Source organism: Oryza glaberrima, chromosome 5 (genome assembly GCF_000147395.1).
Source record: "Oryza glaberrima chromosome 5, OglaRS2, whole genome shotgun sequence".
NCBI lineage: Eukaryota > Viridiplantae > Streptophyta > Magnoliopsida > Poales > Poaceae > Oryza > Oryza glaberrima.
The window spans coordinates 16,354,146-16,367,594 of NC_068330.1; the positions used below are offsets into that span (position 1 = coordinate 16,354,146).

The 13,449-nt window shown below is 42.5% G+C and overlaps 1 protein-coding gene across 2 annotated transcripts; it reads left to right on the forward strand.

Annotated features, from left to right (window-relative positions):
* The first annotated feature begins 1,038 nt into the window (after window positions 1–1,038).
* On the forward strand, window positions 1,039–6,131 carry LOC127774636 (RNA polymerase II C-terminal domain phosphatase-like 4). Of its 2 annotated transcripts, none has more exons than XM_052300915.1 (8): window positions 1,039–1,303; window positions 2,562–2,635; window positions 3,036–3,166; window positions 3,410–3,590; window positions 4,089–4,378; window positions 4,646–4,834; window positions 4,985–5,023; window positions 5,379–6,131. In XM_052300915.1, the coding sequence occupies exons 1-8, from the start codon at window positions 1,068–1,070 to the stop codon at window positions 5,931–5,933; spliced, it is 1,695 nt and encodes a 564-aa protein (XP_052156875.1). In that variant the 5' UTR covers window positions 1,039–1,067; the 3' UTR covers window positions 5,934–6,131. The 2 variants fall into 2 exon arrangements, with proteins under 2 accessions (XP_052156875.1, XP_052156876.1); XM_052300916.1 differs by having other exon boundaries at window positions 3,048–3,166.
* The last annotated feature ends 7,318 nt before the right edge of the window (window positions 6,132–13,449 follow it).

Here is a 13,449-nt window from a genome sequence, read left to right on the forward strand (position 1 = left end):
GGGGGCCACGTGTAAAATGTTCGTTTAATCGTTACATCACACCATAGAGCGTTACGAGTGTAGATTTGTAAAACTTTGAAACCATTTTTTTTACTATTATAAAAATTAAAGATGTTTTTTCCATGAATTTTCATACATTGTCCGTATATATAGCATATCGATTCTGATCCATGCGTCCAAGTTTTTATCTGTCTCGCGAACGATTGCGTCAGGGCATGGCCGGAATCGTTTTCTGTTTTGTATTCGGTCCACGTGCACAATCCACACACATGATCGCTCCATTGTCCTGTATATGGAAGGAACGAGATGCTGATCCCTTATTGGCATATACTTGTATATATATACACACGGGCCAGCTAGGAGAGAAAGAAGACAAAGCATGTCTTAAACACATATCAATAAATTACACGCAAAATTGACTATGGCTGCTTCTTGGATTAGCCGAGACGCGAGCAAGCAAAGCTCGCTGTGAGATGTCTCTCTCCTATGCCTGTTCAGGAATTCAGATCGTTCTGCTAATCGCGAACCATCAAGCAGTAGAAACAACGACGAGGTAACGAGATTAAGTAAATTAATTACCATTATTATTTACCAATCTATACATGCAAGAAAATATAATTTTTTATTATGACTAGGATTGCCAGAATTTGCTCGACATGCTGATTGAACATTGTTATGATACATATATCCATGACGACAGAAAATATCAATTATGTATAGTTTCTGAATATTCCTTCGTATATTTTGGACAAATAAAAATTGTAAACTAGAAACTAAGGGTACATTAAACTTTAAGATCATCCAATTGTACCAAGAAAAAAACATATCATCATCTTAAAAGGCTAAATATTTTTCTCCGTTGCAACGGACATTTTTTCTAGTAGTAAAATTAAAAATTAAAAAAAATCCTGCATCATGGGCTGTATCACCTGAGATGATGGCCCAAACGAGGCCCAAACAGAGGCCTCCTTCTGGCGGGCCAGCTTTTCTTCCCCTATGATTTATTACACAACACTTGCGCATCCACCCACCCCAACCGACCAAAGCTCGCCCCTTTGCCCTCGGCCATGAGCCTCGCCGCCGAGTCGCCGTCGCCGTCCTCCCCGTCGTCGTCGAGCGGCAGCGACGACTTCGCGGCGCTCCTCGACGCGGAGCTCGAGCTGACCTCTGCCGCCGACTCGGCCTCCGCCGGAGACCCCTCCGCCGCCACCGACGACGACGAGGAAGGTGGTGACGAGGAGGAGGAGGAGGAGGATGTGGTGGTGGTCGTGGAACAAGAGGATGCCATCGTAGAGCAGAGCAGGTACGCGCCTCTCCGTACTCTCACCTCGTCCCGAGGGGCGAGGAGCCGGTCGAGTTGGGTATGGCGGCGGCTTGAGGCGCTCGGGGGCTCTGTGCTCCTCGCGCTTTCGGTGTTGGACGGTCGGTGACGGCGAGCAGATTTGGTCCCCATTCGAACCTATTAGGGTTTTACTGTTTGATTGGACCGGTTAGATGGGTGCTCGAGGGTCTTCGCTCCTGCTCCGCTTGAATTGCGATGGTTGCTGGATTCAGTTGTGCGAATGCTGATGGCAACGAATTTGATCATCATCGCGGGGGATTTTTTCTAGGGTTTATAGAAGTCCGTACTGTTCATGTAGCCTGCACTTCATTTCATTATACCTACAAGTGATTTGCTTATCTGCAATTGTGAAATTGTGAATGACAGTCCATCCAAATAGTAGATCCCATGAGATTGCTTTCTACGATTTGAATAGATACCACAACTTCCTTAGTTCTGGTATGGTATGAGAATTTTCTCATTTGTGGTAGCTTAATTGCCTACCTATGGCTTTATATGCTGAAGGCAGGCAATACGTATTAGCATATGTTGATCCTATAATAAGCTGGCCATCCAAATATGCTTACGCGGTAGTAAGAATCCTATATGTTGGTGAACTAAATGCGCTATAGTTTTAAGGAAAAATTGGTTGTATACCACCAAAATATCACTGATCTTGTTTTATACCACTGGAATTTTGTGGTACACTACAATATAATCATAATATGCCTAAGTTGCCATTTCAATGCTGCTCTTGGTTCCCCATCACCCATTAGGGGTTGGAGATGGCTTCTTATCTTCTGTGCGGTCCGTGCCTTTGACATTCGTTGGGTAAACATTGACAGTCTTGGGGGTGCATTGGTGAGTTTGAAGTGACTTGGCACTGAAATGAGTTGGGGAGGGAAGAACCAGCTGTGGGAATGCAGGGAAATTTTCTTTTTGCGGATGAGGGCAAAATGGTCAACATGACAGAAAAGAGCACTTTTGATGGTTGTGTTTAAATGAAATGGGGTGCTATTTGAGTGTCATTAATACATACTGTAAAAATTTAATTCCGATAGTATAGAACTAAATGGTTATTTGATGGTATGATAGAAAATTTTCCTTTCATTTATTGGATATGCTAAAGCTTGGCTGAACATGCAATCCATGTCCTTTTGTTTAGAAAATACTAATAGTGAGCTGTTTTTTGGATTTTGTATTTTGGATCTGACTGCTGTCAACTGCATGCAATATGCAGTACCAAACGGCGTAGAGTGGAGGACCAACACCGTCATCAAGCAGTAGTAATGAAGTCAGATGAGGATACCGTTGGTATGCTAATTGGTTTCACTTCCAACCCACTAACATTTGACTTCATAGAGGAGGGGGAGGGGGGGCACTTGATTAGTTGATTATCTACTAAATGCGTTCAAAAATTTATTTACTTTTTATATACTATTTAGTTGATGTGGTTACAGATTTACTGTCCCCATTCTTGTGTGTGTGTCGTAGGAGATTTTTTTTTTTTTTTTTTTTGGGGGGGGGGGGGGTATGTTATTGCTTTTAATCATTTAATTGTTGAGGTTCCATGCTGTGTCTGGACTTTAGAGAGGCACATCAGTTTTTCACATTTGGCTTCAGTTTCTTCTACAGTTCTACTTTTAGATGGAGTCCCAGTTGCCTTCTGTCAAGACTTCCTTTATTTCCATGAGCAGATGGTACACTGTTGCAGGTTCTTCTAAAGATGTTAAAATTGATGAATGCCCACCACATCCTGGGTTTTTTGGTGGACTCTGCTATAGATGTGGGAAAAGACAAGATGAGGAAGATGTTCCAGGAGTTGCTTTTGGTTACATCCATAAGGTACGGTCAAACAGGAAGCGGTAAATATCTTTGAATTTTTAAGGCTCCTTTGACTTAAATCAGTCCTTACTATAATACAAGTGTTGTAATGCTTATTTATTGCATTTACCTTTCCCAAAATCACACTCTTTCCAGTACGTAGTATTATGCAAGCATTGCATCTCTTGATATATTCTTATCTTTCCCAGTTACATTTTTATTTCCAATTGTCCTATCTGAATTTAACAGAATTATTCAACGCAGGGTTTGAGGCTAGGTACAACAGAAATTGACAGACTGCGTGGAGCTGATTTAAAGAATTTATTGCGAGAAAGAAAACTAGTACTCATTTTGGACTTGGATCATACACTGATCAACTCAACCAAACTCTTTGATCTTTCTGCTGCTGAAAACGAATTGGGAATTCAATCTGCTGCTAAAGAAGGTAATGTGTACGTCTTTGTATTTAAATTGGAGAATTTGTAAGTTTTTAGCTATTGATTTACAAACTTTGATATTTTGTAAACATGAGCACAGAGATACTACCTTCAGTCCAAAACTAGATGTTCCTTTTGTATGTTTGGAGTCCATTTTAAAAAAAAGGGAAAAGTTGGCCTGTAATGTACATTGAAATATGAAAATTCTGCGGAAATGTCATAGCTATTTGTCATATTCTTTCACTATAAATGTGATTTTTATGACATTTAGAATTTGTGGTGAAGGTTGCTTCTTGCAGACACTGAAAAGTAAAACTAGCATCAATTCTAGTTGCTTCTATTATGATAGAAGTTATGGCATTATTACTTAGCACTAAATTCTAATTAATGGTGAGGTTGCATTCTTCCATATTACCTTATTGTGGTTTGATCCTTCCTAAATCTGTTGCCTAACCATGAATTAGTCATCTACAATTTTACTTAACCAGAAACATGCTTAAATGCAGTTGTTCCGGACAGAAGCTTGTTCACATTGGAGACAATGCAGATGCTTACAAAGTTGAGACCATTTGTCCGTAGATTTTTAAAAGAAGCAAGCGATATGTTTGAGATGTATATATACACTATGGGTGACAAGGCTTATGCAATTGAAATAGCAAAACTTCTTGACCCTGATAATGTATATTTTGGCTCAAAGGTGATTTCGAACTCTGATTGCACTCAGCGACACCAGAAAGGTCTTGATGTGGTTCTTGGAGATGAAAGTGTTGCAGTGATTCTTGATGACACTGAGTATGTAAGTGCAAATAATCCAGTGAACATGGTTGATAAACATTTTATATGATAATACTGCCAGTAATTACCGTCTGTAGTTTGTTAGAACTAGTTAATGTTTACTTTGGCCACTGAAAGTTTGTTTTGGTCTCTGACTGTTCTATGTTTGCTTCTACACAGCAGTAGAAACATTCATCCTGTATTGTTTAAATGTTGAAGGGCTGAATTAATTCATCATTTACATTGATGCACATCGTGTATCCGGCCTAAATGGTATTTTTCTTTTCAGGTGTGGCAGAAACATAAAGAAAATCTGATTCTAATGGAGAGATATCATTATTTTGCTTCTAGTTGTCGCCAATTTGGTTTTGGTGCCAGATCTTTGTCAGAGACAATGCAGGACGAAAGGGAGAATGATGGTGCTTTAGCTACAATTTTATTTGTCTTGGAGCGCATACACACAATTTTCTTTGATCCGGTAGGCTAATTAAGTTCATGGTCTTATCTCAGTTTTATTGTCTATTAATCTCAACTTTCTATTATCTATTGTGCATAAACTTGAGTAATATATAAGGTCAAAGTTCTTTTTTCTCATCTAATCAAGTACTACTGTACATCTCACTTGTAGGATGATCAAAAACCTCTTTCTTCACGGGATGTAAGACAGGTAGACTACAAGACTTGCAATTACCCTGCAGGCTCTTTATTATACATTATATCTTTTAGTTGTACAGTGGTATTCATTACAACAGATTTTTTTTCACACTGTATAAGTTGATGTTACCATTGCTTGGACAGCGTTATTCATTCCTACCTGTAAAGCTATTTTTGATTGATAAGATCTAGGGGTACAATCAATATGAAAAGAACTTAACATAGACAAAATTCAGTTTTGGTGTAGATCAATATTTCAAATGGTTATGAACTACAGAGTGCTAAATATATCCCCTTTAGTGCTGTTTTTTTATTAAAAAAAATCGTTGGCTAATATCTGGTTGGTGTACGTATATATCCCTCTCTAGGTGATCAAGAGGGTACGGCAGGAAGTACTTCAAGGCTGCAAACTAGTGTTTACGCGTGTATTCCCGTTACATCAGCGCCCACAAGATCAGATGCTCTGGAAGATGGCCGAGCAGTTGGGTGCCGTTTGCTGCACAGATGTGGATTCTACGGTCACCCATGTTGTTGCTTTGGATCTAGGAACGGAGAAGGCTCGCTGGGCTGTTAGTAACAAGAAGTTTTTGGTCCACCCCCGCTGGATTGAGGCCGCAAATTTTCGATGGCAACGGCAACAAGAGGAGGATTTTCCTGTAGCTCGACCAAAGGAGAAGGGTAAAGAAAATGCCGCTGATGCTCCTATCTCAAAGGAGAACGGTGACAAAAATGCCGCTGATGCTGCTAACGCAAAGAAGGGTAACGAAAATGTCGCTGATGCTGGTAGCACAAAGGAGGGGAGTAAAGAAAATGCTGATGATGCTGCTAACTCAGAGGAGGGGAGTAAAGAAAATGCTGATGATGCTGCTAACGCAGAGAAGAGTAAATCTGATGGTGCTGCCAGCGGTGCAACTGGCTCGTAACCAGCTTATACCTTTTGTAAACCGTTGCGGACATTGCTGTAGCTGCGAACCTACATTAGGATACGTACTCTTGCGAAATAGAAATTGTGGCTAGTTTGAATCGGACTGTGCGGATGATGGTGTTATGGTACATGTGAGATTTTTCCTACTGATCTGGGCCTCCAGCCATATACTTTAGTTGACAGTTTCTGTTTTGAAGATTTGTGCTAGTAACATGGGTACCCATACACCAGTGATCTCCTTTCAGTAGGTGTTGATTTCTCTAAACACCACAATTATACATTTACTCAATGATTGGGAGACCAAAAATAGTGCAAATGCAATAATTATCCACTGAAAGAAAGGTGCACCAGAAGGCTATCATGTCTTTGGGATCAACCATAACATACATGATGTCAAATGCTAGCCAACAGAGTCTTAGGTTAGTCGGTCTCTTTTAGAAACAAAGCAAGAAAGAAATGCCACTCACCCGTGGCTCTCATGATTTACTCTTACTTTCCCACGAATGCGACGGTGGCACAGAAATTCACATCATCTTATCCTACACCCTTTTAGGCCTGTTTGTCTTATCGTCAAAGCTCTCAGGAAAAGGGGTAAAGCATCTCTTATGCGTGAATTCTGCGACGGTGACATCAAACATGCGCAATCCTACCCCCATTGTTGTCAAAGGAGGTTGCATGAATCTAGATTCCCCTGCTCAGTCAGAGACCGAAACCATCATCGTCATTATCCTGAACTCTGGCAGGAGTTCATTTCAACCTGCAACATCTCTCGACTAGTCACCACCAGCTCAGTCCATGTCATCTGGCACCGGGCCGGTAGACGAACCAAGGCCACAAATGCCGCAGAGAACCACAACTCCACAAGTCCCAACAGGTACTATACGCATGCGCATTATTGGGGGGTGGCACAGACTCGACGACATGTGTGAGATGCGTGTACTACTCCTTCTGACTACTGTGATGATCTGCAACGCCACACGTTGCCACGAGCATCTCTGCAGCAGGAGTAGTAGGAGGAGGAGGACGACACGGAGCCGCGCGCTGCTGGATCCATCGGAAATCCGAGCCGGCGCCCCAAGCTAGTACCGCAGCTGCTGACCTTTCTTGGACAGGAAAGGCCAAAAACCGATCGCCCACATGTGACCTCTGGTCGCGCTGCTCCCGCTGTTCCCGTCACACGGTCACGCGCCCCGCGCCCCCCGTCGACCCGGCGACCGACCTCCCCCTCCCCCCCGCGCGAACGCCGCCTGCGCGTCGGCTCGCTCGCGTCGCGTCGCATGTGCTGCTTGGGTTGGGGTGGGTGGCTGCATCACATGCGGCTGGATCGCGAGCATCTTGGTGGTGCTCGGCGCCCGCGACGACGTGGCCCGAGCAGCGCGCGCCGCGGGGCGCCTGCGTCTGCGTGTGGGCGGCGTCGTGGATCGATCGGTGGTGCGAGCGAGGAGCGGCGAACCTAGCCGTGTGGGGGGATCCTAGGCGGATTTTCGGTTTGGTGGCTACGCTAGCTCGATCGTACGTTGTACTACTTGGTTGTTTGGGATTGGACCCGCTTTGAGATGTGTGGTACGTGACGCGTGGGGGTTCCGGAATTTGGATGGAAGGAACGGCGGGCAGCTGCGGTGGATCCGTCGACCACGCGCGGTTTACATGCACAGAGAGTCCCAGAACCAGAAGGGACATCATCGATGAGAGCATGTGTAAGCTTGCCGCTGTATATGTGTCATGATTATGGATACCACATATCTAATAGTAGTTGACTAAATCTCTGCAGGACCCACCACATATCATGTTCTATACGGAAACAACCTACGGATATAGGAGGGAGTTCGGGATAAGGAAAGACAACTAGAGTTCTACATAGAAACGACAAGGACTACTCGGATCGTATCCATATTGGTTTCCCTAGTTCTATTTGGACAAGGGGACACCTATGAGTATAAATACAAGCCCCCTAGGAGGACAGGGGGACACACACTCACCATGAAGAGACAATCAACACCCACCAGAAGCCACAACATATAAGCCTACATACGCCAAGACAAGCCGCCGGATATCGACATCAGAGATATGCCTGGATCGACCCTATCCGGTACCTTCAGAGGCCGGCCGTAGGGATCTAGCACTGTCTCTGATTTCGTCGGGCGTGAGCTCGAGGAGGAAGGCTACCCTGTTGTCGACTACGAGTCAGACCTTCAGACCGTCATATCGACAACAGTTAGATAGGCTACCCCACATATTTTACTGGTGTGATTATGGTGAATAAAAAGCAACATCGGCTTCGGCCAACAGGATGTAGGGCTATTACCTGATAGCTCAGGGGCCCGAACCTGTATAAAAATCCCTGTCTCCATCTCTTTTACCTTAGTCTCGCGTATACCCTAGCACCGACGATCCCCATACTGTCCAAATACCGTAGTCGAGACATGAAACGTCGACAATATGCATATGCTTTGTTGTGTACGTATATCCTTATGGATGGAAGTAGGGATGGCAATAGGTCGGGTCGGGCACGGGTAGAGTAAAACCATGCCTGACCCGATGCCCGACATTGCATGCCCAAACCCTATCCACTAGAGTTAGCGGGCAAAACTCCATGCCCGTACCCATGTCCGGCGGGCGCGGGTATGTCCGGCAGGTACCCAATGGATCTCACACGAATAATAACTTGAAAGATATGTAATTTAACAAAGAGAAATAAAATCAATAATTTACCAAATTATCGGTTATCAACGATAATTTGAATTACATCACAACTTAATATTAGTTAGCATCGCAAATGAACCGAGAGAAATGGTATAAGAATTAATAAATGAGTCAAAATTAGTTAATACATATGTATTAGGTCGGGCATGGGTTACCCACGGGTAAAAAATGAAACCTGCCTATTGCCCATAATGTTTTCGGGTCTCGGACGGGCATGCCCATAGATAAAAATCACACCCACACCCATGCCCATCGGGTCGGGTATCCACGGATACCGGACCCATGGGTAAAATTGACATCCCTAGATGGAAGAAACAATTCTTACATCTTAAAATAAATAATCTATAAAAATATGATACATCTGATTATTATAAATTTAAATATTTTTAATTAATTTATTTTAGCACGAAAAGAGAAGAGTAGCTTCTTCATATCAGCCCGAACTCAGCTGCGCCCGCGCACGTGTTGCTTCGCGGCTTCCTCATTGCTCTGCGCGCCCGCGCAGAAGGTAGCTCCGCCATGGTTTTGGCTGCTCGCTCTCCTAGCTCATTAGTTGTCACCCTTGTGACTTTGACACGTGAGATTAGGGAGATCGCATGAATCTTTGAACGACAAATAAGAAATTGCTCTCAAATATAGTATTTAGAAGAGACGCTACTCTACCAATTTCCCGGTTTGGATTAAGATTTTAATAAAAGCACATGCTTCGAACTAATTCTAAAAAAAAAAAAGCTTCGAACTGATTCAATGTAAACTAAGGTATTGTTTGTTTTAGCTTAAAATTATTGTAATATAGACTATAGAATTAGATTACTATTAGCTGGATTATAATAAGCCGACATAGAATAAGTTGCTACTGTTTGTTTCTCTGGATTATTAGTTATTTGTTAGTTATTAGCTACTCAATAATTAAAAAAGCAACTTTAGAGTGACTTACCAGATTATAGTAATCTGGCTTATAGATTGTAATAATCTATCATAATAAGCTATCTGTTTATTTCAGTTTACTTCTAATAATCCATATTATAATAATCCCAAGCTGAATCAAACATGCCCTAATACTGCAGCCCTAGAAGTGTGAGTTTAAAGACAATACTCTCTCTGTCTAAGAAAACTTACTTAAGTGGATATGAACGAATAGTTACATCCTTACTAATTTTGATTTTTTTTTACGGAAGGAGTAGTGGATTGTGGGACTCGTACAGCAGAAGATCACAAAGTTGAGATTCACCCGGTCCACTACTCCACATTCCATCACGGCTTGACCGCTTGGGGGCTTTACAAAACAAATGAACCTTACTGACCACTCTACACAGGAGTTCGTCAAATTCAAAGACTCCAAACATACGCGCCCCTCTTCTTTCCACGGCAATGCTGCAGTATTGGTCCCGCAAATCGGCACATGCTCATTCGCGTACTCATTTGGCTATGTTCAAATTCACGTAAAAAATGAATTTATTCTAGAGTAGAGGGTGTATGCTCAAAGAAGATAAAAGGCCTCATATGCCAGTAGTTTCCATATTGCCTTTTCCAACATCCAGAAAACCACATTTGCCAACACAAACGCGAACAATGCAAGTACACAACAGGTCTTCCTTTTTCCAACTTCCAAAACCACCACGGCTAGCTTAGGCCTGATTTAGTTCCCAAATTTTTTTTTCCAAAAACATCACATTAAATCTTTAACACATACATAGAGCATTAAATATATATTAAAAACTAATAGCATAGGTAGGGAAGAAATTGCAAGACGAATTATTTAAGCCTAATTAATTTATAATTAGCCATAAGTGCTACATTAACTTACCAGTGCTAATGATGGATTAATTAGGCTAAAAAAATTCGTCCCGTGGTTTTTAGGAAAATTAGTTTTTCTATTCGGTTTTTTAGGACATATAATTTTTTTTTTCGCGAAGTAAAGAGGCCCTTCAGCTCGATCGGACCAACAACTGCAACCGTGTTCAACGGCAGCGGCTGGGCTACACGGGCGTTCCAATAATTGGTGCCCCCGACGACGGCGAGGCCGGCCAGCTCACCGTCAAACCCATCGTGCTCCGAGCCCAGGAAAAAAAAAGAAAAAAAAAAAACCTTTGTTCATCGAGGCAGCATCTGTTGGTTTTGACGCCGCGTACAAAAGAACACACACGGCTTGGCCCCCTACCAGTTTATCTGCAAAAACGAGGCGTTTAGCTACGGTTTTTTCGAGCCAGAGCATTGCAACGCAGTGCACTAGTGCGGTGCTCTGTCTTGCAGGGACATTGATTACCGCAGGCTAATTAACTAGCTAGACCGAGGTGATCACTGTAGGAGATTAAATAAAAGTGTTACTAGGAGTTAGGCCTGTGAGGCACTGACGCAGCCACGCAATGTCACTGTTCTGTCACAGGCATTCAGGCTGTGTGATAGACTGATGGCGATACAGCTATTGCCACAAGTTGCAGGGCTTTGCTGATTAGGATTAGGTTAGGAGAATGAATGGAGAAATTGGACATGTTCTTGTCAGGAGTCAGGACAACTTCTGATCTAACCGTTCGTAAAGGATTAAGGTGGTGTTTGGTTGGAGGGACTAAAGTGGGGCTAAACTTTAGCCCCTCTCTAAAAACATAAGTCTCTAGGGGGCAGGGACTAAAGTTTAGCCCAACTCTCCCAAACACCCCCTAACTACAAAGTTGCATTCATCAAGTCAATATCGGTCATTTCTGAATAAAAAACTTCCATTTCTGAATAAAAACCCCACGAGGCCATGATCTGAGAGAAAATTAACATTCTATCATCATTAAAATGAGGCTTCACCAAAAGACCATTTCACGGTTGGAATTCGTCGGAATACCACTCTCAATTAGAGGTTTTCGTCCAAATAACATTTTCTTTCAATTCTCTCTTTTCCCCCATTTCTGTTGTCCAAAATGCTCATAGTTGAATCGAAGAAGATCAAACCATCAAAATTCCCCCCATCTTCTTACTCGAGTAGGACAGCAGTGGCCTGGGAGCTAGGGTTCGTGCTCGTGCCGCCCCTGTCTGCTTCGCGCCGCTTCGTTGCTGCCCTGCTGCTTGCCCGCTACTTCCTCGCCTCCTTGCTCCACTTGAATTGATTCAACCAGAGGCGTTTTGGTCAGCAAAAGACGGGAGGAAAGGGATAATTGACCCAAAATGGTATTTGGGTGAACCCCTCGATTGCAAATGGCATTTGACGAATCCTAACCGTGGAGTGGTATTTTGACGAAGCCTCGTTTTGATTATGGTTAAATGTTAATTTTTCCATCTTATCACCCCCGCCCCTAAGATTACATGTTATTATAGCAAATTGAAGTACGGACAGAGTAATTAAGCTCATTACTCATCTCATCAACAAAGGTTAATGATATTAGTATTATAGCCTGCTCCCTCCTAAGAAAAAACAAACTTTCTGAAAATGAATGAAATTGTTTTCTTTTTTACAGTATGGGTGTAGTGCTATATGGAGTACTGGAGTAATTACTTGCAAATTGAAGTGCAGTGTACTCCTACTGCAGAGGAAGCTTGTGCTGGGAAACTTTGATGCTTGCTTGCATTGCATCTACCACCACTACTCCTAACATTGAATGTTGACTGATCACTCTCAACACTCAACAGGTTGCTCACCCATTTATAAACTATCAAGACGTCAACACACAACACACATCTAAAGAGGAGCATTAACTATTTCTAGGCCTTTTACTATTCACGCTACTTGGGCGCGGCCACCAGCTCGCATGTGGCACCTAACCCTCGGCAACCGCGTCTCCTCCCCTATGCAGATGCAGGAATCTCTCTCTGCTCGCTGCTCGATCAGACGATCACAGCCACAGCAACATGGCTAGCCTCATTTGTTTATCCTTAAAACCCTTGTTAATTCCATTGTAACAGTCTTAACCACAACCATGATGACCTGCAGCTAGCTAAGCATGATCACGCTTAGTCGTATCTAATCACAGGAGGAGCTGACACAAGTACATGTACATATTTTTGCTCTGAACATTATCTATGCATACAGTAGTTTGCCCATGTCCTTGTGTGTCCTCACATCCCCTCTTACTAGCATTCAATATAGTTTATGCAATCATAAGTGCCATAATTTAGGTGAGAAAAATTATGGCACTTATTAATGATTGTTGAAGTTAATGACCCCTTCATATGGCACCACCCCAGTTTAAACAGTCAAGTCAACATGTCTAGTGGTACAAGGACTTGTAATTAACTCCATTGATTAGCAAATGTATACTGCATTCCAAAGGGCAAGACATGTGAAAGAAACAGCATTTGCGTGAGCCAGATCTAGCAAGGGAATCGTTTTCCAACTTCCAACTGCTACTGCTAACTTCTTGTGGGTGTTGGCACGCAGTGGTGTCCAACTAGTTCCAGGGGAATCTACCTAACGGGTATTGTAGAATTAGTATTAACTTGCAAGGAAATGAGCACTTCAAGTTGTAGCAATGAGCAGCAGATTTTGTAGGATTTAAGGTAAAATGAGTGGCTAATTAACTGGGGACAAAAAGGTACATGATCCCCAATTAAGGTGAACACTGGACAGAAATGGAGAGGTCATACAAAATGAAGGGAACAATAAAGGAACATATGTGCTTAACAATCATAATTCCTTTAATGAAGCACCAAAGATTGGGGGGCAGATGAGGGGATTATTTTGAAACAATGATCATACAAGTACCATGTGATGTGAAAGTACAAAAGCCAAAATTATATTAGAATTAGCTTAATAAACACTTGTCTTGATAGTTGAGACAAAAATCACAACAAAAAGAAAATGACAGCACTTGCTCAGACTGCCACATCAG

Bases quoted from the DNA above. Each gene is read 5' to 3' on its own strand.
- LOC127774636 (XM_052300915.1), top strand. From the start codon at position 1,068: ATGAGCCTCGCCGCCGAGTCGCCGTCGCCGTCCTCCCCGTCGTCGTCG. The intron at 3,167-3,409 runs GTACGGTCAAAC...TATTCAACGCAG, and splicing joins CTTTTGGTTACATCCATAAG to GGTTTGAGGCTAGGTACAAC. The intron at 5,024-5,378 runs GTAGACTACAAG...ATCCCTCTCTAG, and splicing joins CTTCACGGGATGTAAGACAG to GTGATCAAGAGGGTACGGCA.